At 46.3% G+C, this 25,541-nt stretch overlaps 1 protein-coding gene across 1 annotated transcript in view; it reads left to right on the top strand.

The window, feature by feature from the left end:
• ADAMTS16 (ADAM metallopeptidase with thrombospondin type 1 motif 16) overlaps nucleotides 1-25,541 on the top strand; it is a 170,384-nt gene that overhangs the window by 106,413 nt on the left and 38,430 nt on the right. The window contains exon 18 of the mRNA XM_036919748.2: nucleotides 8,620-8,746. Coding sequence (XP_036775643.2) covers nucleotides 8,620-8,746 — 127 coding nt within the window. The remainder of the gene's footprint in view (nucleotides 1-8,619; nucleotides 8,747-25,541) is intronic.

Raw genomic sequence — 25,541 nt, 5'->3', positions numbered from 1 at the left:
CCCCATTTTCCCTGCAGGTGAGTTCACTGGGTGCTTGAAATACAGGTGAACAGAACATGATGAATGAATAACCCACAGAAAAGCCTGAGTGTCGGGGAGCCCCGGAGGGAACGGACCAGACAGGAAGCAGGCAGGAAGGGAGGGACAGGATCAGGGTGCAGAAGGACACATGGGGGTGCTCTTGGCTGAGCCGAGGGGCTCAGACTTTGAGGTCCTTCAGCCCCACGAACACCTTCTGCCATTCCCCACAGCCAGCATGAACCGTGAAGAACAGTTTCCTGCAGCTGAGCCTGAAACAGTACCCCACAGCCAGGCCCCAGGACACCTGCATGTTCCCTGAGAGGTTAAACATGATGCCTGGGGACAGCCTATCTGCAGGGCAGGCCTGATAGGGGGACGATGCGGTTGGGAGTCTGACGTGGGGACTTAAACCCAGCCACCATCCTCTATGACCCTTCCATGTGCATGTGGGTATGGGCACACAGATGTGTGTTTTATGGGGGCCTCTGACGTGCTTCCTATTTTGATCTTTGTGTCAATCAATAATTGTAACACTGATGAAAAGAAGCCTCCACTTGTCCCCTGGCTCACCCCTTCCTGGGGCACCCTTCTCCATGCTTAACCTTCCAGAGGCCGGGAGCAGGGGGCAGGGAGGGTGCCTGCAGGTGGGTGGGCAGGCTGTGCCAATTGGAGGCCAGATGAGGGCCCTCCTCCCACCCACACCCGCCTTCACTGCCCGGAGTCCTTGAACCAAGACTGTGGTGATATCAGCAGGTCAGAACGGCCATGCTCAGGAAGGCCCAGATCTCTAGATGTTGGAATTAGTTCTCATTATAAATGTCATGAACAGGAAGTCAGCAGCCAAGTCATGCCGTGGTGTGTGCCCTTCCAGAGACTGTCAGCTTTTCCCAAGCTACTGCATCATTCAGACCCTTTATTGCAGAGAGGTCCTCCTTGTCTATAGAGTGAACAGCCCATTTTTAATGCAGCAGTATGTATCTTGGACGAATGTACTCAAGTGTTACTGATACTTAAGCTAGAAACACTGAATCCTTCCATACCCCAAAAAATTTTCCTTAGAAATTACTTTTAGTCTCCATTTTTGGGGTGGTATTTCAAAGGGATCAGTCCTAAAAGTATAAGACCCCTTCTCTTGCAAAAGCCATACACACAGTTTCATTTGTTTGTGGGCACATAGTGTAAACAGTGGCATGAGGTGGGAGATAGGGAGCCTCAGCTGCCTACCAGTCTAAGACCCCTTCATGTGAAATCCTATGGAAAAGTACCTGAGATTCTGTCGGCCTTGGGGGTCCCCAGGCCAGTAGCATCAACATCGCTCAAGAATTTGTTGAAAATACAGTTACTTGGGCCCTCCCAGACCTGACTCAGAAACCCCAATGGTGGAGTGGACCAGCTGACTGGGCTTTTTACCCGGCTGACCTGGCATTAGAAAGCACACACAGCGGAGAACCGCTGGTCTGGGAAGTCACTTTCAGTTGTGCTTCTGGGAGGTGACTTCTGGGAAGCCCACTCCCAGCCCCCTGCCTGGTGTCCCAGGCAGCCCCAGGGATGTCTCTGGAATGCCTGGTGTTAGGAATCACAGGGGAATCTACTTTCCTGGGAAGAACTGGTTCTGAAGGAATATCAAGGACTTCACTACCATTGCGCCTAATGTTTAATGGCGTTCCAGACACTGATGGTCAAAGGTCAGCTGGTACACTCTTTGGAAGTTAAGACAGGTTTTGTGGATGGGTAAGAGGAGAGGAGACAAGAACTTTACTAGAAAACACCCAGATGCAAGTCAGGGATCATTAGCAGCCCCTCACGTATAATTTCTATCTTGATAAATTTTGGGCAGGAGGAAAGGAATTCCTGCTAAAAGAATTCGCAGCCCAACTGCTTTTTGAAGATTGCCACCAAGCACAACCCTGTAACTGCCCTCAAAGCAAATTGGAAGCCTGGGCCATTGTGGAGTGTGGCTGCCATAGGGTCCATGTGCTCCCCTGTGCTAGCCCATGTCTGCGTGTGCACAGGCAGCTGCCATCCTCTGTGCAGGCGGGGTCACCAGATGGACACCTCAGCGTGTCCCACAAACCCTAACTTTCCTGCTGCTCATTCTTTGGGTGCCTTTTGCTCCACAGAAGATGCCCCTTCTTTCCCAGTGGAATACTCCACTGGTACTCTTGACCCTTTTACGTAGATTTCCCACCACCAGATATGGCCTTCCTCTCTCAAGGTCATTCTGCTCCCACTCCTGTTCTTTTCCCCTAAACATGCCCAAGCCTCCTCAATCTCAAATTCTTGCATTCCCTCGCCATTTCCCTCTCCTCTCTTGCCTTCCACTGCGGGACTTTTGCATGGGAATAATCTCTATTTCCTGCTCTGTTCCCATCTACAGCCACCTACTAGCTACCCCTGCTGCCTCAGTATTTTTTTCTGCTGGCCTCACCTTTGAGGCCACCCCCAGGCATGGCTGCCATCCAGTGCCCAGAGCCACAGGCCCTTTGTCAGCCCTCGTTGCCTTGGCCTCCCACACCCCTCAATAGTTGACCACCCATGCCTCAAAGCTTCCCCTGCACTTGACATCTATGATCATGTTCTTGTCAGTGGCCCTGCCTCTCACCTTCCCTAAATGCAGGTGTGTAACAAAACCAGGGCCTGCTGCTCCATCTTGTCCCTAGAGTGCTTGTCTCTCTTCCCATCCTCCCAGTCAGCCCTCCCCCTGAGGGTCTTATATCTCCTGAGGTGTATTTGTGTTCCTGTCATTCTCACACCAGGCATACCCTGCTGGACATGCACTTGGGTGGCCCCCATCAGGACAACTTCACACCATCTCAGCAACAGGACATCTCTGGTCTTCCTAAATTCAGCTCTGTCTTCTGCCCACCTCCAACAATTCAACAGAGTCATCTGTATGTCTATTGTCTTGAGTGTTCTGCATGTATAATCACACAACCTGAGGTTTTTCTCCTGCCACAATGTTCACATCCTTATTCTCTTATCTTGTCCAACTGCATGAGCCACTATCTCCAAAATAATCTTAGCTGAAGTGGTAATAATCAAAGCTCTTTCATTATTCCTTCCCTTAATGGAATATTTCTAGTGTTTTCCAAAATGCTGGCTTCTAGGTTTAAATAAGCATATAAATATCTATTTCTGTGTCTGTCTAGAAACATAAGTATAGATACTCACACATGTAAACTCATACAGATATATAAATACGTTGATGAAAACAAACATTCTTCTGTTGTCAATTTTATTAACACTTTTGTCCAAATGGAGGCTAAATTCATCACAGGATGAACATTATCGCATATATGATGAAGCTTAAGTGTGTTCTTTAATCTGTTAAAATGGTGAAATATATTAACCAATTGTTCTAATACTGAATCATCCTTACATTCCTATGAGCTGACATCTGATGATGTAGTTTTTTTCAACGTGCTAGTTGATTATGTCCTCTCTTAATGTATTCCTTATTTTTAGGTTAATATTTCTAAGTATTATTGAGCTAGGACTTTCTTTTGTGTGCTGAAATGTACCATTTTTTTAAATGTTGGAAACTTTCCTTATTTTTTTATACTCCAGAACAATTTAAATAGCATTGATGTTACCTATTCCTTTATGTTTGATAGAATTTATTTGAAGTATCTCAATCTATTGCTTTTTCAGGAGTTAGGTCTTTGATAAATTTTTATATTTAGTATGGTAATTAGACTACATAGCTTATCTCTTCTGTGGTTAGTTTTGCTGATTAGAAACCATATTTTTCAATAGGATTTTGAATGTTATGTTTATATATTTGAACAGAGTACCCTCATTACATCATCTCTACCTCTTCTACATATGGATATTTTCTTATTGTCATTTCTCATGTTGTATATTTGTGCTTACTTCTTATTTTCTTCATTAAGTTAGTGTATCAGTGATGGTTTTTAGCTGGGAAAACAGAAACCACTTTAGGTATTTTAAGCAGGACAGTATTTAATATAGAGGATCATTTTTTACTAGTAATTCGGAAAGGTTGCTAAGAGTAAAGGTCAGAGAGGAACCCCTTTCTTTAGCTCTGAGTCTCTGGGCTATTAAGGAACTAGGAAACTGCAGAACATTGCAGAAACTACTGGGGACAATAGAGCTGAGCCGGTACTGGAACAGGGGATTCCTGGGAAAATGCCTGCATTACTGTAAACCTCACACGTGCCAAAGCCCAGGCTTGTACATGCCACTGGGGAGGAGCCGATAAGGCCCTACCTCTCCCCTGCCTTCTGCATCCTGTGCTCATGCTCCCACTGGTGGGATCTGAGGCAGAGCCTCACCGATGGGAGATCACAGTCCTTTCCTCCAGAAATGCAGCTCTTAGATGTACCTTTTCTCCTTTTCTCACATATTGGCTTCTTCAAATTTGTGTCTGTATTCAGATATATTGACATGTTCATTTTATAACAAACTGACCTGTTTCAGTCTGTAGCAATTCCTTCTTCTGGCTTCCCTGAGCTATCCTTTTTTTAAACATCTCACTTAGATAATAGGTACACCTACTTCCATTCTTATTTATCAGTATAAGTATTTAAAATAGTCTGAAGTGAAATTTCCTCAACTCTAACTTTTAGCTACCTGCCACAAATTCCCTTTCATGCCATTTTCATCACTGTTATTTTCTCACAGGAATTTTGTTGTGAGCCTGCTGACTACCTGCCCTCCTGTTTCTCACTAGGTACTAAAAATCCCAGGGCAGCATATCATGTTCCCTCTTTCTTTTCCTAACCACAGGCTTTCTTCCTCATCTGCTAATGGTCTGTCAACCCAAGATGCAGTGGCCCTTGTAAGGGGCATTTGGAAATGTGTGCAGGCATCTTAGCAGCCATGAGTATTGGGGTGGGTTTCTGTTGGCATTTCGTGGGTAGGGGATCCAGGGATGCTAAAAGTCATACCATATATGCAACTGTGCTTCACAATAAATAATGGTGTCTAAGGAGCCAAGTGTCCCCATGAGAAAAATGAAAGGTCTTCATGGTCACCAGCTAAGAAATAGGCAGCGGAGTCAGAACTCGCATACACCTTGGACAAACCCAGTATTTTCCTTTAGGTTATGTATTTCCTAGTATATTGTTACTAAGTTATTACATGGACCATTAGATCCAGATTTCCCTCTTATCCAATTAATAGGTAAAGGTTTAGGAACCTGGCTACACCGAGGCAATCAAGAGGGGGCCAACCAGATGTCTCCGGTAAGAAAGAAAAGTGGGTGCTTTGATAAAGTTAATTTGTTCTATTTCCACGCAAAAACAAGTTTGTTGTTTGCTTAATCGAGAGCTTATATCTTGCTCAGAACCATGAGTGATCATTAAGGCCTGATTCATTGTTGAGATGAGCAAAGGACAGATTCTCATATGTCTTTAATTCCAAAACAGAAAACCACACTGAAGCCATTATTTATCAATTCACACTTCCTAAAAAAAAACATGAGTTTGGTTAAAGAATTTAAAAATGAACTTTTAAATCAACATGTAAGTAGAGAGAAAACATTATTATTTTTCTTGATTCATTACGGTGACCTCTAATAGTTTTAGTAAATTGCACTGTTGCCCAGTATGGCCCCATGTAAATTGGGTCACTATGGTAATCTGGATTAATTTAAGAGAGTCCATAAGATTCTCAGCAGAAAAATTTCTAACGTGCATGTGTTTCTTTTTTCTAATTTTAAGTCTTGTTAGCAAGTGGAAAAGTGGGCTTATAAAACATTGATTCCAATTTTATGTCTTCACTGATTCTTGGCTGAGCCTTCAGAACTGCGCTAAGTAATGTGTAAAGATGAGAATATATCTCTATTTTAATGACTTTTTGTCTAAGAGTTGCCCTTAGAAGTTGCTGAATATAATGAAACTGGCCAATAGGTCAAAAACAACTTAAGTTCTTCAGCAGAACAAAAAGGCATCCTACAGTATGGGAGAATATATTTGTAGATGACATATCCGACAAGGGGTTAACATCCAAAATATAAAAGAACTTACACACCTCAACACCCAAAAAGCAAATAACCCAATTAACAAATGGGCAGAGGATATGAAGAGAGGTCTCCAAAGAAGAAATTCAGATGGCCAACAGACACATGAGAAGATCCTCCACATCACTAATCATCAGGGAAATGCAAATTAAAACCACAATGAGATATCACCTCACACCAGTAAGGATGGCCATCATCGAAAAGACTAAGAACAACAAATGCTGGCAAGGATGCGGAGAAAGGGGAACCCTCCTGCACTGCTGGTGGGAATGTAAGCTAGTTCAACCATTGTGGAAAGCAATATGGAGGTTCCTCAAAAAAACTAGAAAGAGAAATACCATTTGACTCCAGAATCCCACTCCTTGGAATATACCCAAAGAATACAACTTCTCAGATTCAAAAAGATATATGCACCCCTATGTATATTGTAGCACTTTTTACAATAGCCAAGATATGGAAACAACCTAAGTGTCCATCAGTAGATAAATGGATAAAGAAGATGTGGTACATATACACAATGGAATACTATTCAGCCATAAGAAAGAAACATCCTACCATTTGCAACAACATAGATGGAGCTAGAGGGTATTATGCTCAGTGAAATAAGCCAGGCGGAGAAAGACGAATGCCAAATGATTTCCCTCATTTGTGGAGTATGACAATGAAGCAAAACTGAAGGAATGAAATGGCAGCAGACTCAGAGGCTCCAAGAATGAACTATTGGTTACCAAAGGGGAGGGGTGTGGGAGGGCGGGTGGGGAGGGAGGGAGAAGGGGCCTCAGGGGTATTATGTTTAGTACACATGGTGTTGGGGGTCTCGGGGAGAACAGTGTAGCACAGAGAAGGCACATAATGGATCTCTGGCAACTTGCTGCACTGATGGAAAGTGATTGCATTGAGGTGTGGGTGGGGACTTGATAATATGGGTAAATGTAGTAACAACATTGTTTTTTCATGTGAAAACTTCATAAGAGTGTATGTCAATCATACCCTAATAAAAAATTTTTTTAAAAAAACAAAAAATACGGCTTAACTGAGGGGGAAAATTAATCCACACAAGCTACAGAGATTACAGAGGGCACATGCTTTCTGCCCTCCAGAAGTCTATTTCAAGGGATGACACATATATGTTAACTAAACCTTGCCCTTAGATTCACCATATAATGTCTTACCCACACCTGCATGCTTTCAATAGCCTCCGGCTTTGGACCCAAGGACTCTCCTCCATCAGCTTACAAGAGAACGGAGCTTCCTGCGCTGACTCGCCTTACTCCTTTCGGCAAAGCAAAGCTGAAGGGTCAAACTCACGTCCAGGGTGTGCTTTAGAGACTTGCAGTTTCCGTACCTAAACAAGGATTGGCTCCCTTGGTGCTGACCATTGGCGATCTCTGGGCCCGGCATCTGCAGCCTGCTGCTTGGCTTCTCTGAAACCATTTCTCTGGTCTGGTCCTTGCTCTGGTGATCTGCCTGATGGTGGGGACTGAGCTGGGTGCAAGGGGTCACTCTGAGCTGTGCAAGGGCTTGGGCTGCCAATGCGGGAGAAGACGGGCTGCACAAACAGCATGACGCCATTGGATTTCCCAAGCACAATGATGAAATCCTTTTTAAATGTAATACATTTCAGTTGTGTTAATTTTAAATCAACACAACTTTGGTTCTTTTTTGTTATTTTTTTTCCTCTCCACTAAATGAACTCTTTAATATTATCCTTCAAAATGTATGTACCTAGAGTTCTTTTTGTGTTCTAGTGCTACATACACGACTGAATGTTGACCATTTCTTCCACTTTGGAGTGCACAGCTCAGGGGCATTAAGCACATTCTCACGGCTGCGTCCTGGACTGAAGCGCTGTCCCCCTCAAACACCAGCTCCCTCTCCCCATCTCCCAGCCCCCGGCCCCTGCCATTCCACTTCCTGCCCGCATGAGTCTGACCCCTCTAGAGGCCTCATGGAAGTACTAGTACCTTTCATGGTAAATTTCATGAGTGTAATACTGAACAGATTTAGGCACATTCACAAAGTCTTAAATAGCACCGGGGCTGTGAATGGAGGCTGAGAACGCATACAGCTTTCATGGCCATTGACCTCATTTGATGCAACACCTAAGTCATTATTGTGAAAAGTTTGCCGTTCAGTTTATGATGTGGGCATATTTAATTCCGTGACTTCTCTGGTAATAAACGGTTTATTATCACTTTGTCTATCTTTCTGGTTTATTACTGATCTCTCCCTAACGTGACCTCTCAAACAGAAACACAAGTCAGGCATAGTTAATGCTGTTCTCGTTTTGAGAGATGACTGATGTTCCCCACTCTGGAAAGAGTAGAACTAGTATGTTTCCTCAAACGTTTGCTGTCATCGATTGCAAGACGTGTTGGTTTTAAAGGTGTTAAAATGTAGGGGGAAAGCACTCCTCTTAGAACTGATGAAATTCACCAGTGAAAATCATTAAGACAGGTCAGAAATGTTGAATATCAAAAGTTGGCCAATTGGTCATTAACACAAAGACATATAAATATGGGAAGGATTTTTTAAAAGATTTCATTCACTCTTCATCTGCTTTTTCCCAGGGGGCGTGCTGGTTAGTGTGTGACGTGTTTCCCCTTTCCATCCAGGGCACATGACCACAAGAGAAGGCTGCTACCGAGACCTGCAGTTTCCAGTGAACAGCTCATTCTGCAGCCCCAGCACACGGCCTGCCGCAGGGGTGGTGCCCTGCAAAGTGTCCGCCTGTCCTCCCAGGTGAGACCCGCCATGGCCATCCCAACAGATTCCATGGTTTTGCACATACATTTGGTGAGTCCTTGTAGCTCCGGAGTCTGGAGAATAGAAATGCTAAATACTGTCGTGTTTGTGCAGGAACTAGTGTGGAAAGTCTTGTGAATGCAGGTAGAAGCTCCTCAGTAGGCTGCAGGAGTGATAGTGCTCTCTGGTGATACAGCGTCCCTTCCCTTTAGCTTTTCTTACTGAGTGAGACCTGATAGCTTTTACTCACTGGCCTGCCCAGCTTGTAAGGGAGTCTGGGTTGCTGGGTGCACACATGCACAAGCGTGCAGAAAGCCTGGGTTCTGTCCTCAGTGCCACTGCCCCTCAGCATTTCTCAGTAAAGCTCAGGTTCCCTGAGACGGTGGCCAGGAAGAACCCCGAGGAGGTGGGTATCTGGCTGGCCAGCATCAGCCTTCATGCCCCAGGCACACCTTTAGTCCCGCTGGTTCTCCCTTGCTTCATCTTTACTGGGGATGCAGCACAGAGGGGCTGGGAACCTCGTCTGAGTGACATTTGTGGAATGAAAGTCCAGCTCCACCTGCACCCTTCAGGCAGCTAAGACACCAGACACAATACAAGATGATTTCAAATGTCTTGACTTTAAAGAGCCACAATAGCTGGTAAGTTGATCTCAGGTTGGCTGAACTGTGCCCCCAAAGCACAAAGTGGATGCTTTTCCCAGAATCAGGTCAACACAGGAAGCTAAGGTGCTGTGTCTCCTCTTCCCTGAGCCGGGCGGGTCCTGGTCACTTGCCCAGGATGGAGATGGGGGCCACTTACAGCATTTAAGAGGCTGGACCTTTCCTCCCACCACAGTGAGAGGGGGACCTCTGTGATGATCCTGTCCACCTGTCCCCTCCAGGGCTGGGGACCCACTTCCTCACAAAGCCCCTGTTCCTGCCTAGCGGGGTTCCTCTACCACCAGACCTCGCAGCCCCCTGTGGAGAGAGATGCCAGTCAAAACTGTTGTGAGGATTTTAGTCCCTGGTGGATCACAGCCCTGAGGCATTGGGCCTCCACCTGGGGTTTCTTCCTGGCACTGAACAGGGCTCCTGGAATTGATGTTCACCCTGGTATGCACCTCACATCTGTCAGGGGGCCTGCAGCCATCCCACGCACCTGGCTGAACTGGACAGCAGGAGCCAGCCGGCTGGGGGCTCATTCTGTGCCTGAAGCAACATACCGAGTGCACGCAGTCCGGGATAGTTTAGATGAACCCCATGGTCAGCTGAGGGAGGCTCTAGCGCATCACCATTGTCCGCAAGAACAATCCTCCCATTTGAAGGGAGTGGAGGCCAGGGCTCCCTGGCCTCCCACAGAGTTGGTGCACCAACTCAACCCCTTCTCCCTGGACAGCCAGCTCTGCACCTGTGTTCAGGTGATACAGCACTGACATCGCTGCCACCTCTGGGCATGGGTCTCCAGGGAACCTCATCACTTTACAAACATGGGTGTCAGGAGTGCCTCTGCATGCCCTGAGGTGCTCTGTCCGTGTCATCCTGAGTCCTTGCTAAAGCAGAGCCATCTAGGACACCTCAGGCACCTAGCTAACTGTGCCACCACGTAGAAAAACCTCACTAATTAAGACTAAGTGGTGTGTGTGTGTATGTGTGTGTGACTTCTGTGTGCAGGAGAAACTGGACTTAGAAGTTGCATGGAGACATAAATCCATCAGAACATTAAAGCTCAGGATAGTTGGGAAAAACCTAGTGGTTGCCTGAAATCATTCCCCCAGATTGTGCAGTCGGCCTGGGTCTGCTCAGAGGGGCTCATGTACAGTGAATGCTAGAGAAAACTGACCCCAGCCCGGGACCAAGTCACCAACTCCAGAGCTTTGTGATTTTAAGTCTCACATAACTCTGATGTGAACTGAGAGTTGGGAACCCAGAATAGGCCCCCCTGCTTGTAAGCCATGCAGGACTCAGACCATGAAGCAGGAGAGGCTGGTGCCTGAGGGAGCAGAGGCGGCCATGGGTGTGAGCAGCAGGTACGTTCCCTGGACAGCCGAGTTCAGCCACGTGGGCACAAGGCCAGGGGCTCCCCTCCCCTGTGGGGCTCCCCCTGGTGACGTTGGCAGACCTTCCTCTTGGGGGAAACCTTAGGCAGAGCGTTCAGGGGGGTTCCCGCTGCTGCCAGCTCAGCACTGCTCCTGACGGCACACTGCCTCTGTGCTGTCTGGTCCCATTGTAAGTATGTCAGAATTCTTTCCACCAGAGACCATTTAAGGTTATTCAATTTCAGTAGTAGAAATAGCCCACAACAGCCATGCTTGACTCATCACCAGCAATTGTGTCTGTTTAGATATATCTTCATTCCTTGTAAAGCATTTTCATATTTCTGATGAGGGTCTGATCTGGGATTTGCCCGCTGATAAAGACGAGGCTGTCCCCAGCAGGTGTGAGCCCTCGATGAGCGCTTATGGAGTTCCTGGATGAGCCAGGCTTCCCCTTGCTGGGTACAAGCTCTCCGGGCTTGTGGTGTGGCCGTGGGAAGGTGGCTTACCCTCTTTGGCCTCAGATTCCTCTTCTGCGAGATGAGAGAGAGATACGCAGTCACATGCCCTGAACGGGAAGCTCTGGGACCCTGCTCTCTCTTGGGGAGGGTGTGTAGGTGAGCCCGGCCCGTGTTATTTGGGTGCTGCTGTTGAGAAACAAGATGCTGCTCAGATATCACCACTTCTTTCTGCTGTCCCCTGGTATGTTTTAAGCCCTGTGAATTGGCCTGCATTGTGTACCATCTAAAGTGCCACCCGCTAGAGGCTGTGTGTTTTCCTGTTCTTGACGTGTCACGACTTTAGAAGCTAAGGTCCCATCAGGAGCTCAGGCGCCACAGCCAGCTATGGGTGGCCTTGGTAACGCTGACCTTCTCATGGGCAGTCCTGCCTCTCTGCCCCCAGCCTGCTCCTCCCTACCTGAGTATCCCACTCCTGCCACCAGCAGTAGCTACCAGGACATGGCCTCCACGGCCAGCTTCTGCTACTTGTCTATGTTAATTTTATCTGTTAACCTGATGCACACATGCACACAATCACGCATGCCCATGCACATGCTCACACACCTGTGTATATACACTGCATATCCAGCGTGAGGCTCCCCATCCTCCCTCCCAGCTGGTGCCTTCTGAGGTCCCAGGAAGGCCCTGTTGCCCCCATTTCCTCACTGCCCCATGGGCTGCAGCAGGGTGGCCTCGGGGAGCCAGCTCCTGCCATGTGCGTGGGCCACCGCAGGGCTGTGGAGCCATAGGATGGAGGGTACTGCCCCTGGTGGCCTCCAGGAGACCCGCCCCACCTGCCCCCTGCCTACCAGCTCAGACTCCCTGGGAGAGGGAAGTGCAGCCTCCGGGTTCTTCCCTGGCTGTGATGTCTCCATGGGTGCAGCAGGCAGCTCCCCTAATTCTGCTGGGCTGCACCTGTGAAACCTCGTGCCCTGACACCCCACTCTGGCCACCGTCCCTCACCGTTTCAGCTTACACACATCTGGATGCACATCCCACTGTCCCTCTGTCCCTCTGCCTCCCAGGGCAGTCACTTCCTGCCTTACTGCCCCAGCCAACCCTGTCCAGGGGCCCCTGAACTACACCCCACTGTCCTTGTGTCCCTCTCCGGGCAGCCACTTTCAGCCCTCACTTCCCTGGCCCCAGTCCACATCCCAGACAGCCCTGTGCCCCATCACTCACCAGGGCTCCCCCCTCACCCAGCTCTGCCCCCGTCATCTCCCTGGAGACACAGCCTGCCTGCACCTGACGCATTACCCACTGTGCATGGCGCCCAGTAGCTAAGTGCTGCCAGAGATGCACAAACCCAGGTTCTCCCCTGAAAAGTGTGGCCCCGACTCTCATGGCCCCTAGGATGGCAGGTAGTCCTGGCCTGTCCCAGGTGGTCTGCATCACCTCCGGCCCTCCTCCCAGCCCCACCCTCACCACGACCTGACCAGATAAAAGTCAGGTAGCTCCCCCCACCCACAGATGCCCGCCTGCCCACCCCTGCCCCACCGCTCTGCCTTCCCTGCACAAGGGCCACCCGTCTTGTTTCTCCCCCACAAGCCCTCAAGGGTATGTCTCTGATTGATGCTCAGTGATTCTTTCAAAGGAATATTTTTAAATGGATGTCGGCTCCTGTTCATGCTCTGTTGTGAAAATGCATGTGTCAGAAAAGGTCAGTACCACTTCCTGAAGGGTGCCTGTGTAGCCTGTCGTGGTTCTGACCGGGCCCTTCTGCCTCCCGGAATTGTGTTCAGGGTGTTCAGGGAGCTAGAGCCGAAGGCATCTCTGCATTCTTGGATGTCCTCTATCCCTAACCTGATTCACTCAGGAACAATACTGTAAGTACGATCCACCCAGAGCTCTGTGCACAAAGAGAAGGCACAACTTATAAGGGAAGTTGGAGCTGATGAGTGTGGACAGCACATACTGAGGGCACCCCAAATTCACCTGAGGAAAGTCCAGGGATCTTAGCTAACTCTCTGGCTTATATGTCTCATATTTTCAAATATTTGTATTTTCCTCTGAAAAAGAAATCTTCTGGAGACAATATGGAGCCTGGCCCTAGATCACATGCCTGCTCTCCTGCTGTGTGGTCCCCAAGGAGCACAAAGATGCGTCCCCACTGCACCCCCAGTGCCAGCAAGGGCTGTGGCAAGCAGGGCCCGTGGGTTTCGACTGCAGGAGGAATGAGAGCCCGGCCCAGCCACAGCTCCATGCAGCGGGGTCCCTGGATCGAGTGGACTTGGCTGCGCACTGTGCTAATGGGCCTGGGCCATGTGGCCCCCGGCAGCCTGCACCCCATGAAAGGTGTGGGCTGGGCAGCCAGCAGCCAGGCTTCAGAGGCCCCCTTATAGGCCCACCTTGTGTATAATTGGGGTAGCAGAGGGTCAGCTTGAGGAACCTACATAACTCCCAATATACATCATGGCTATTTTTATCTTTATAAAAGGAAGAACAAATTCATGTCAGTTATTTATTTAGTCCGTGAAGTAAAACAATGACAAAAGGCAGAAGAATAGATTCACTTTACATGTATTAACCCTTGTGGATTATTATTTTACCTGAACAATGGAATTGGGAAAATCCATGTTAATTTTAAAGATTGTTTTGCTCTTCTCTGAACTGTAAGATACTTTTCTCACTTGCCCAGAATACTGACAATTTTTTGATCCTGAGTAACTGGGCAGAAAACCTAAGTTTCATTTTTCTACCAGTGACACTTCTTCTAAAGTGTGTTTTGCTATTAGACTTCTGTCCGGTGAGATGTCAGCAGCCCTCCCCAAGTCGCAGGGCTCTGCCACCTGCTTCCCAGCCGCTGAGAGTGAGCACGGCGGCCCACCGCCCGGCCCCGGCCGGCTCATTGGCAGGAGGCAATTAAGTGCAGTATGGTGTTGCATGTTTGACTTGAAGGAGGGCCCCAAAGAATTGGGCAGTGAATCTTTAAAACATCTTGATCAACAGCCTTCTCATCATAACTTAACTGCCTGCTGGTGCCAACTCCTAACCCCTCCATCAGCATCCAGAGACATGCAGGCCTTGGTGTGCAGCCGGAGGGCGGTCAGGCCACTGGGGTGCTAGCCATGGGATCCCCCAGGTTGTAAATCTCTGCAGGGGGCAGAGTTCACAGAGTCCAGGTCTCCTTGCTGGAGGAAGACCATCTTAAATGCCTGAGAGGCTTCAGCCAGCAGGGACATCACTGCTAAATAACGGGGCATCAACAGCTCCTACTCCTCAGGGAAGGAGCCCAGCCAGCACGGGCCTCCAGGTCCCCTGGCTCTCGGGAAGATTTGCCTGCACCAGCCCAGGGGCAGCCAGCAGTGCCCAGCTGTTCCTGGCTCCGCCACCTCTGCCTTCACTTTGGCCTGAATGAGGCTCCTTAGTGCTAGCCTTTGAAACAGGGACCACAGATCACACTATAGCTGTTCCTATATGTCTCTGTTTGTCTGGATGGAATGGCACTTCAGGTCACTGTCTGGCCTCCTAGTTTCTGAAGTACCCACACTAATGGTATGCCTTCCTGGACAACGGCTTGGCGATACAAGAGGAAGTACTTTCCAGGTGGCAAACGGATACCTTCCTCTTTCTCCAGTACTCTCCTAGGCAAGCAGAGGAAGGGCTGAAATGAAACACTCTGGGCTCAAATGCTTTGTTTCTCATTTTACAAGCTTGTACGGGCAAAGGCCCCTCTCTGTAATCCTGTCCACTTGATATTTGGATGTTCATGTCATTTTTGCCCATATGCTGGTGCCACCTTATAAACCTTATAAACCCGTTAGCAGAATTGTTCTTTTATGACCAAGATTCCTGGACCAATAACTGCATTTGCTTGGCTGCACACTGTGGATATGAAACATATGTGTCAGCAGGATGACCTTATTACTAATACTCTGTACAGCAACATTTTCAGTGACAGGGAACAGAGAGGGGGCAGTGCCTTATCTTGTCTCTTACCTCCTTTACACCTGAGCCATAAAAGTATTAATCACCTGTTAGTGGTTAGAACCCCAATCACTTAGACAATACCCATATATGAAAGGGTCTAACTTGGGGAATGCCAAAGAAGTAGCATTCCAGTTCATTTCATTATCTGGATAATTTAGAATAAACTGGCCACAGGATGGCTTCCTGAGAGTGTGACCTGCACAGTCCCTGGGCCCTGTGCTCAGAAGAGCCCCTGCTTGGTTTGATTCTCTGCTGTCTCCAACTTGAAATTCCTTATCATTTTTCATTTTGCAGTAGATTCTACTAATTCCACAGCCAGTCCTTCCTGGCTGTCCAGCCCCACTTCCATTTCAACATTGCTCTGGGATACTGGGGGACTGCATTAGATGTTTCTTCTTTTAGTAAACCAGTTTGCATTATTTGGAAGCCATTCTACCTGACTTTCCCTGGGAACACCACTGTGGTCAGCGTGAGGGCTGTGGGCTCCTCGGTGCAATTCTCTCCTATCTCTTTTTCACTTATGGGGTGAGTGTTGATGTTGCTGAATTGAGAACTCTCACAGGTGAGCGAGAGAACCGGGAGGCACCACCACTCTGCTCTCCCTCAGACCTGTGAATTCTTTAGCATTATTGTGGTTTTGCACTTTCAAACTTGCAGAGTCTGAGATGTGCTCTCTAGGTGCCAGCGCTTCCCTCTCTGTTCCTCTGGAAGCAAGCCCTGCTGTGTCAGGGATCCAGACACCGTGGCTCAAAGAAGCCACCTCCCCAAGGCAGGCCCCACTGTCCTTTAGATGTCTGTACCCCCTCCACTGTGCCCCACTGCGAAGGCACCCGACCTCTCTGTCCCTCAGGGAAACCAGAGTGTCACCGCACCTCTGTGATGAGCGCTCTAGAGGGACGGCCAGCTAACGTGTGAGCGTCATGACCTGACACTGCGTTGTCCCCGAGGGGTGACGGTATCTCAGGATAGAAGAGGATGCCTTACGGTACCTCCCCTGGGAAAGATGGCTCTTAACTCCAAATAATGAATTTACAATGTATTCAAGCTGATACATTGTTGGAAGCTCTCTCTGATGAAAGTCAAACATAAGGACCGACAGGATCAGCCATAAGCAAGAATGACTTATTTCCTCAGTCACTGAAATATTAAAATAGAAACCATTTCAGAAGCAGTGGAGATCTAAAAATCACCTAGTTTTCTAAACTTGGACTTGGTAGTTCATACCTAAAAGTCTGCCTTAGGTAGCTCTGTAAAATAGTGTATATTTTGGGGGGGTTCTGCCTGTTTTTTGTTTGTTTTGTTTCAGTGTTTGTGTGTGTGTATATTTCGTTTTGTTTTATTTTTATGTACATATATGCGCACATTTACTTATTCATATGTGCAAAGGCAGATGGGCACCTTGGGAATACTGTATTTCAGGAAACTTACCTGCTTGTAGAGATTTTAAAAAACACCAAAATTTTTCATGATATTTTCATTATTCTTGTCTCCAGGCCCCAGTATGATTTACCCTAAAATTCACTGAGTCCCCCACATTCAGCACAACTGTCCCCTAAAATGCACACTATGGCTTATGCTTCAAGTATTTCGGACTGAGGATGAAAAACAAACTTACAGGTAGATAGAAAAAAAGAGAGTAGATAACTGATAAGTAAACAGATGACAGATGAGTGAAAGAAAAGATCCTACTACAAATCTGTATCTAGATCCATATAGTCACTGCAAGTATAGTAACCAGCACTTCTGGAAATGTTTGTTGAACACTGGAAGCTTTACTCGGAGTCCTGCCTTTTGGGGGAAGAACACAAGATACTGTTTCAGGTGCGAAGAGGCAGCACCCACTCTGCGCTCCCTCAGATCTGAATTCTTTAGCATTGTTGTGCTTTTGCATTTCCAAACTTATGGAGGCATTGTGGTGATTTTTGTTGTTTTTATTTCAGATGTTATGACCTTGAGATCATAGAAAAAGTTAAAATGATCATTTTTAACATTTTTGAAACTCCCTTTATGGCTGAGGAATGGGAGTTTTTATATATGTTTCCTGTGGGAAAGAAGGTATGTGCATTCTGTGTTGTACTTCGGTTATTTATGTGACAATTAGGTCAAGCTCTTTAGTTATCTATTCAGATATCTGCTGACCTTTAGTCTATCCATATATGTTTCTGAGAAAAGTATTTTAAAATCTCACATTGTGCTTATTTTTCAATTTCTCCTATTTACTTTATAATTAATATTAAAACTCCACTGTAGGTGGTTGGTAGGGTTATACTTTCTGCCTGAATCTACACCATATTTACCCTTAATATTGCTTTCCAACTATGGAAATTCCTGAAATGAACATTCTGGCGACCTCTTCCATTTACTTATTTACCTGTCTTATATTCTTTGCTCTCTTTAAGTGTCTGTATTGTTCAGTTTTGCCGCATCTTGAATAAACAGATTTTCTGTTGGATTTTAATTTTATCAAATCAAGAGTATATTTTTTGCACACAGACCCAGCCCACCTCCATGAGCTGTGGTGCTGTCACACCTGCATTCAGGCCACGCACCTCAGGGTGTCTCCTGCCTACCGTGGCTTTTCTTCTCACCCTGTTTCCTGTCTCTGCTGTCTTTGAATGAATTTGTCTAATTCTCTGTATTCTCTTTTTCTCTCCCTGGAAGTTATATATTCCTCTTCTTTCAGACTTCTTCTTCTGATAAAAATCACGAAAACAGACCCCAAGGCAGGAGAATAAGGGGGGGATGTAGGGACTCCACCAGGCATTAGTCTCCAGGGCACCTCGTCAGGGTCCCACTGGGCCTGTAGGGCCTGACATGAGCCTCACCACACAGGTCACAAGCAGACATGGTGGGCAGAGTCAGCTCAGCCAGAATTTATATAAAAAGAAAAGAAACAAAATAGGTTATAATTCAACCCATTTTAGTGATTCACTAATAAAAATGTGTCTAAGTGCTCTCTGGCAGTTACAAGGGTCACTTTTTTGGTTGTGTGTGTGTTTTACCAAAACCACATGATTGGTGTTTCTCATGCCCAGATTGGTGCCCAAGTAATGGAATGAGGGAAAAAGCCCAGCTCCGTTTTGGAAAGTGGACCCTCCTTCTCCTGTCTCCAAGGGACTTTGGTGTTGTCTCCATCTGACAGGGCTTTGTTTGGGTCCAGTGTTTAAAGCTGTGCCTTTTTTCCAGCCTGGACACTGAATGGGAGCAAATGAGCCCCTGGTTTGGGGGCTCCGTCCAGGAAGCGGGCATGCCCCGCCATGGAGGCCACTCACACTGGGTCCAAGGGCTCCCTCGACAGCACCGCTGGCTTCAAACACTGACTTTCTCTTTTTTTTACTGAAGTACAGTTGACATTCCATATTATATTGGTTTCAGGTATACAATGTGGTGATTCAATAGTTACATACATTATGAAATGTTCACCATGGTAAGTGTGGTCACCATGTGTGACCATACAAAGTTACTACAATATTGTTGACTATATTCCCTGTACTTTCATTCTTGTGACTTAACTTATTTCATAATTGGAAGTTTGTCCCTCTGTATCCCCTTAACCTTTTTTGTCCATCTCCCTAGCCCACCTCCCCTATGGAGACCACCAGTTTATTCTCTGTCTCTATCAATCTGTTTCTGTTTATTTGTTCATTTGTTTTGTGAAATCATATGGTGTTTGTCTTTCTCTGCCTGACTTATTTAATTTAGCAAAATACCCTCTAGGTCCATCCATGTCACAAATGGCAAGATTTCTTTCTTTTTTATGGCTGAGTAATATTCCACTATATATATGTACCACATCTTCTTCACAAATTCCTATATCCACAGACACTTAGGTTGCTTCCATATCTTGACTATTGTAAATAATGTTATAGTAAACATACAAATGCTTTTATCTTTTCAAATTAGTGGGGTTTTTTTTGTTTTTCTCAGGTAAATAACCAGAAGTGGAATTACTAGATACACTGAACATGGTAGTTATATTTTTATTTTTTTTTGAGGAGCCTCCATACTGTTTTCCGTAATGGCTGCACCAGTTTATACTCCCATCAACAGTGCTCAGGAGCTCCCTTTTCCCCACAACCTCACCAACACTTGTTATTTCTTGTCTTTTGGGTAGTGGCCACTCTGGCTGATGTGATATGATACCGCATTGTGGTTTTGATTTGCATTTCCCTGATGATTAGTGATCCTGAGCATCTTTTCATGTGCCTTTTGGCCATTTGTGTGTCTTCTTTGGAAAAATGTCTATTCAGAACCTCTGCCCATTTTTAAATTGGATTATTTAGGGATTTTGTGTGTGTGTATTGAGTTTTATGAGTTCTTACATATTTGGGTACCAGCCCCTTATCAGATATAGACTTTGCAAATATCCTCTCCTGGTCAGTAGGCCGCTTTTTCACTTTGCTTATGTTTTCCTTTCACTGTGCCAAAGATTTTGAGTTTGATGTCATCTCACTTGTTTATTTTTGCTTTTGTGTGTATTGCCTGAGGAAACAGATCCATAAAAATAGTGCTAAGGCCAATGCCCGAGAAATGACTGCCTGTGTTTTCTTTTCAGAGTTTTATGGTTTCAGGTCTTACGTTTAGCTGTTTCATCCATTCCAAGTTTATTTTTGTGAATGGTGTGAGATGGGGATCCAGTTTCATTCTCTTGCATGTAGTTGTCCCTTTTTCCCAGCCCCATTTATTGAAGAAATTGTTTCCTTATTGTATATTCTTGCCTCCCATGTCACATATTAATCGATGTAAGTGTGGGTCTCTCCTGGGCTCTGTTCTCTTTCATTGACCTACGTGTCTATTTTTGTGCCAGTACCAAATTACTGTGATCACTGTAGCTGCGTAGCATAGTTTGATATCAGGGGGCATGATACCCCCAGCTTTGTTCTTCTTTCTCAAGGTTATTCTGGCTATTTGGAGTCTTTTGTGATTCCATACAAACTTTATGATTATTTGTTCCAGTTCAGTGACAAATGCTATTGGTATTTTGATAGACATTGCATTGAATCTGTAGATGGCTTTGGGCAGGATGGCCACTTAAACAATATTAATTCTGCAAGCCCAGGAGGACAGTATGTCTTTCACTTATTTGTGTTGTCTTCAGCTTCTTTCATCAATGCCTTATAGTTTTCAGAGTACAGGTCTTTCACCACCTTGGTTAAATTTGCACTCTGCCTTTCTAGAAGCACTAGAAGCATGTAGCTCTGCCCTACCAATGGTTTCCTAGGCCCATTATTGTGCTCAAGAGCTTTAGAGAAACACACTCCCAGGACTGCTGGATGAAGGAGCACTTTGCCTGCATTAAAAGCCAAACCATCCTGAGGAGCTGTGTTTCAGGAAAAATGGCTTTAAAAACCAGAGAACCAGGTGATTCACCAGTGGACTGACACTGACTGACTTGTAGTGGGTTGTTTCAGGCCAGGTTTGTTTGTTTTTCATATTGCATTTTCAGGATAGAAAGACAAAAAGAAAGGAAAGGTGCATAAAGTGTAAGGTGCTGTTTGAATATTGAACAGGGTATTGACCAAGTGTTTTTTAAACCATTTTGTCAGTCAGAATTGGCTATTTAAAACTCCCCTTTGGGCACCCCTGTGATAGAGGTGTTAATGTGAAAACTGCAGCCCTGTGTGTGATGACTGTGCACATCCACAGGCCCGTCTGGGTCTAGTGTCAGCTCACACTGCTGGCTGTCCATTTGATGCCATGCCTGCGCTGAGCACAGGGTATCAAATACTCTGAACATCAACCCTGGCAAATTCATATATTCACCCTACAGTACAGCTCAAGGACTTGAAAGCATGTGCCTTAAACACAGACAATAAGATTGAAAAAGAAACACTTTAAACTGAAAATTCCATTTACTCGGAATGTCTTATCACTGCCCTGTACAACATTGTTGAATAATGTACTCCCCATACTCCAGTTTATCTATAACTCACAATGTCTTTTTTTACAAAACCGAATGGCATTCATTCGTTAGAATGTGGTGTTTTTAGACAGTGTTTACATTTGAAGCAAACATTCACAAACTCTGCAGTTTGTAAATTTGGGGTCGATGATCATGGCATTGATGTGATCAGCCTGAATCAGGCATATTCTGTTCATTCTGGAAAACAGTTGACAAGTCCTGGTTCTTGGTACTTGACTTGATATGACATTGTAATAAAGTAGGGTTTTAAAAGGAAGGCACTTTAAGGAGGCAGTCTAGTTTTTTAATGTATGGGAGGCCCAGGGCCCTAGCACTGGGCAGAACCCTGGGGCTTTCTCTTCAGATGCGGTGGGCTCCATCCCCAGCCTTCTCATAGTCAGAAGCCAGCGGGAGCACAGGAAGGCTGGGAGGGGGCCCCTCCTTTGTTCCTCCCCTAAAGGTGAGCACACATCTGACCTGAGCATTGATCTTCAAGTGGAGGGAGGTGAGTTGGGGGAAAGCAGTTCTTGCTTTTCTGCATCACACCGCAGCCCCTCTAAGGGCCGCCTTGCTCTTGAACCTCAGAAGCTCTGCACTCTGGACTCACAGGACCGAGCAGCCATGCAGCTGTCTCCATGGCAACCTCTGCAAAGGGTGGGCTTCTGACTTGGGGAGATTCTAGAGTTCCTTAAGGTTTTAGACCAAACTTACAAGGTGGTAGCCTATGGCAAGTTGAGAAATGAAACTTCCCGGCTCTCTGAAAAGTAACCTGAGTCATTTTGGAAGGGAAAAATCCTCCTTTTTCCCCTGCCTCTCCCCCAACCCTGCCACCAACACCATACAAAAGAGTGTCACTAAATGAAAAAAAATCACTGGCCTGACAGGGCTACAGAGAACAAGCAAATGAGTCCAGGGAGCTCATGTCACCTTGAAAGAGCTTTGATTTAGAGGGAAACCAGACCAGTTGACTTTAGAATTTGACACAGGAGTTTACAAGTTTATTTTGCAATTTACATTAGCCTTTGCTTATGAATTCAGGTTAGTTTGGTTCGACATGCTGTCATTCCAAAGTCACCTGCGAACCAGGATTTTGCCAAGCATATCTGCAGTCAGAGAGAACTTGTAAAGTTGTTAAAGTCTAGAAAGAAAATAAGGCTCGAGCACGTATTTTATCATATAGCTATGAGATTTTCAGCAACTATGAATACAAGTACTGAATGTTAATTTTTTCTCATCCCTCTTTTTTTTTCTTGAGTTACTGCTTAAGCAATCCTTTTTTTATAAAGTTTCCAATAAGTATTGCCTATTGCATTTTTAAAGAGACACATAGATTTTTAAACTAAGTTCCCAGAACCAAAGAAATCCTTAAATTAATTTGTTTAGATGAGTAACATTTTGAATTGAAATACTGTTTTCAAGAGAAAATTGCATCTCACTGCAAGAGGAGTGCTGGGTGTAAGAAATATGACTACACTACAGCTTCAGACATCTTTATGTTCAACTTGATTTCTTTCCTAGAGGCTCCATATAAGTCCAGTTCCGAGAGAGCTGAAACAGAAAACAAATGTTTAATATGCTTCTGACTGTGGTCACCAGGAATGTAATCATTGCAAAAGGAAAGCCACAGTCTCCCAGACTGTTCAGCTTGTCTGGAATCAATGAGAGTCATGAATCCAGGCAAGAAATCCCCATTTGCCTCCTGCTGCCACATGGTTGAGGGTCTTGTTTTTACTTTCATGTCAAGCAAAATTCCAACAGTAGAGGATTTTTAATTGTTTGATGCATTTATTATTTAGTTCCTTAATCAAGAAGATGACTAATGAAAAGAATCCTTGTAGATTCTCAAAATTCAACATGTATACTAAATCTAGGTTTTTGCACCTTGCGTCTCTTATTTTAAATGATTTTTACCCTAGTAACTACATGCAGATGGTTTAGAAAGTCATACTGTGCTTTAGAGCTCACTGTGAAAATCACGGTCCTTGCCCAGCCACCTGCCCCACCCCAGCCCCACTGACCAGGGACGGCAATCTCTGTTGCTCTGGGTCTCTCTTCTCGTATCTATACCAATATGTCTATGTAATATTCATGATTTCCACTTTCCTGTGTGTTGGACTGCAGGCCACCCTCTGGCCTGTCACAGGGAGGGGCTAGCTCTTTGTGTCTCCTGTATCACTCTTGCATCGCTCAGGCCTCCTGGCACTGGTGTCCTTTTCCCCCGTCCTCCACTATGATGACATCTCATGAGTACCCATTGTTCACATCATTACTTATTAGGCTTTGCTAAGTAGAATACTCTGCTTTTGTGCCCTTTTGTATATAAAAATTTTTCTTTTCTAAAAGCTAATAATTACCTGAATTTTTCCTGCATAGGTTTCTTTGCATAAACCCCAAGAGATCGATCCATTTAACCAACAGCAGTTGAGTGTCTGCTGTGCGCCCGGCACTGGAGCTGCATGGGTGAGCAGACAAACGTTACTGTCTTGAAGAACTTGGGGGAGAGACACGTCACCAATAAACATAATATATTTTTAATTGATGGCTTATTTTAGAAGGTGACAGGAACCATGCAATAAAAGGAAAACAAAACTAGAGCACTAGCAAGGCAGAGATAAGAGTGGTGAGCGCAGGAGGGGCCGAGCAGGGTGGACTCTCTGATCAAGTGCTGTTTGGACAGGGTCAGGAGGCAGGGATATCACATGCCTCTCACATGCTCACAGACACATCAGAGAACCTCTGAGCCCTTCTTGGCCTGGGGACCTCATCCTTGGTACCACCTCTTTGGTTCCAGTCTGGACCTGTCACGCTGGGACTCCCCTTGATCCCCACAATGTGGAATGTGCATTCTTGGATGCCGGGCCCTTGTCCGTCTTGGTTTACACCCCCCTTGGGAAGCAACCTCTTTCAGCTGCTGAGGACATTTCAGGGGAATTGAATTTCTGAGGCTTTCCTATGACACTTTGAGAACAGAATTCAGGGCTAGACTTTGTTCTTCCTGGGAGTTCTGTGCACCCGACGCCAGTGCCTTCCGTCATCTCCTGCGGCAGCCGAGAAGCCCGCTGCTCTGTTCATTCCCCGTGTTTCGTTTGGGAATTGTCTACCCTGCTTTCTGGAAGCCTGAACGTCTGTTATTTATACCTGGGTTTCTATGGAGCTTTAATGTCCTTGCACCTTCATTTGCTGAGTCTGTAGGGGCCCTGTCAGTTTAGGAGAAATATTTTAATATTTAATAATATTAATCCAATTTAATAATATATTTAATTGTATTAATTATTCTGTAATGAATTAAATTCATTGATTATAATTAATTTAATAATATTCTGCTTGATTCTTTATGTCCTTACCTTCTGATTACTTGGTACATTAGATTAGTTGTTTTAATGTTCTTATGTTTTCTTTTCAAGTGTCCATCTCTTTATCTTTTTGTTTAGATTTCTTTGATTTTGTATTTCAGATTTTCTGTTGCCTTTGCTTCATTTTAATGCATGACAAGTGTCTTCTTCCTTTATTGGTCTTTGCTTGCCCCCCTCTCTGCTCAGACACCCTGCCCCCTCTCTGCTCAGACACCCTGCCCCCTCTCTGCTCAAATACCCTGCCCCCTCTCTGCTCAGGCACCCTGCCCCCTCTCTGATCAGGCATCTTGCCCCCTCTCTGCTCAGGCGTCTCTGCTCAGGCGTCCTGCCCCCTCTCTGCTCAGGCACCCTGTCCCCCTCTCTGCTCAAACACCCTGCCCCCCTTCTCTGCTCAGACACCCTGCCCCCTCTCTGCTCAGGCACCCTGCCCCCCTGTCTGGTCAGGCGTCCTGCCCCCTCTCTGCTCAGGTGTCCTGCCCCCGTCTCTGCTCAAGCACCCTGCCCCCTCTCTGCTCAGACATCCTGCCCCCTCTCTGCTCAAGCACCCTGCCCCCTCTCTGGTCAGACATCCTGCCCCCTCTCTGCTCAGGTGTCCTGGAAAACCTATTGCCACTCTCCCTCCCTCTCTCTCCCCCCTTTACCCTTACCCATGGATTCTGTTCCCGGCACAGTCCTTGCTTCTAGTCGTCCGGGGGTGTCTTTCCAGCCGAGGTCTTCCTGCGATGTCTGCCCACCATTATCTGTCAGGCATGCTGAGTGGGAGAAATCCAGACACTGACGTCACGTGGTCTGTGCTGCCTGGGCTCACTGGCTGCTCTGTGGCCTCCCGTCGTCTTCTCCCTGGGTCACCCCCTTCTCCAGAGGACGGCCCTGCCATCACGTGTGTGTGTGTGTGTGTGTGTGTGTGTGTGTGTGTGTGTGTGTGTGTGTGTGTGTGTGAGGAAAGGCTGGCATGTGTGCCCAGCAGGTGAGCACAGCAGGAAAGCAGGCTGGGGCTGGAGTCTTGGGACTTCCTGCTCTAACCCCTCCTCTGACTACCAGTCAGCCTCTCCGGAGGCAAACCTCATTCCTGGCCTCCATTAGAATTGGGGAA

The sequence above is a fragment of the Manis pentadactyla genome, chromosome 2 (genome assembly GCF_030020395.1).
Source record: "Manis pentadactyla isolate mManPen7 chromosome 2, mManPen7.hap1, whole genome shotgun sequence".
Classification (NCBI taxonomy): Eukaryota; Metazoa; Chordata; class Mammalia; order Pholidota; family Manidae; genus Manis; species Manis pentadactyla.
The sequence above is the reverse complement of the archived record's forward strand: the minus strand, read 5'-3'. Positions and strand labels throughout refer to the sequence as shown.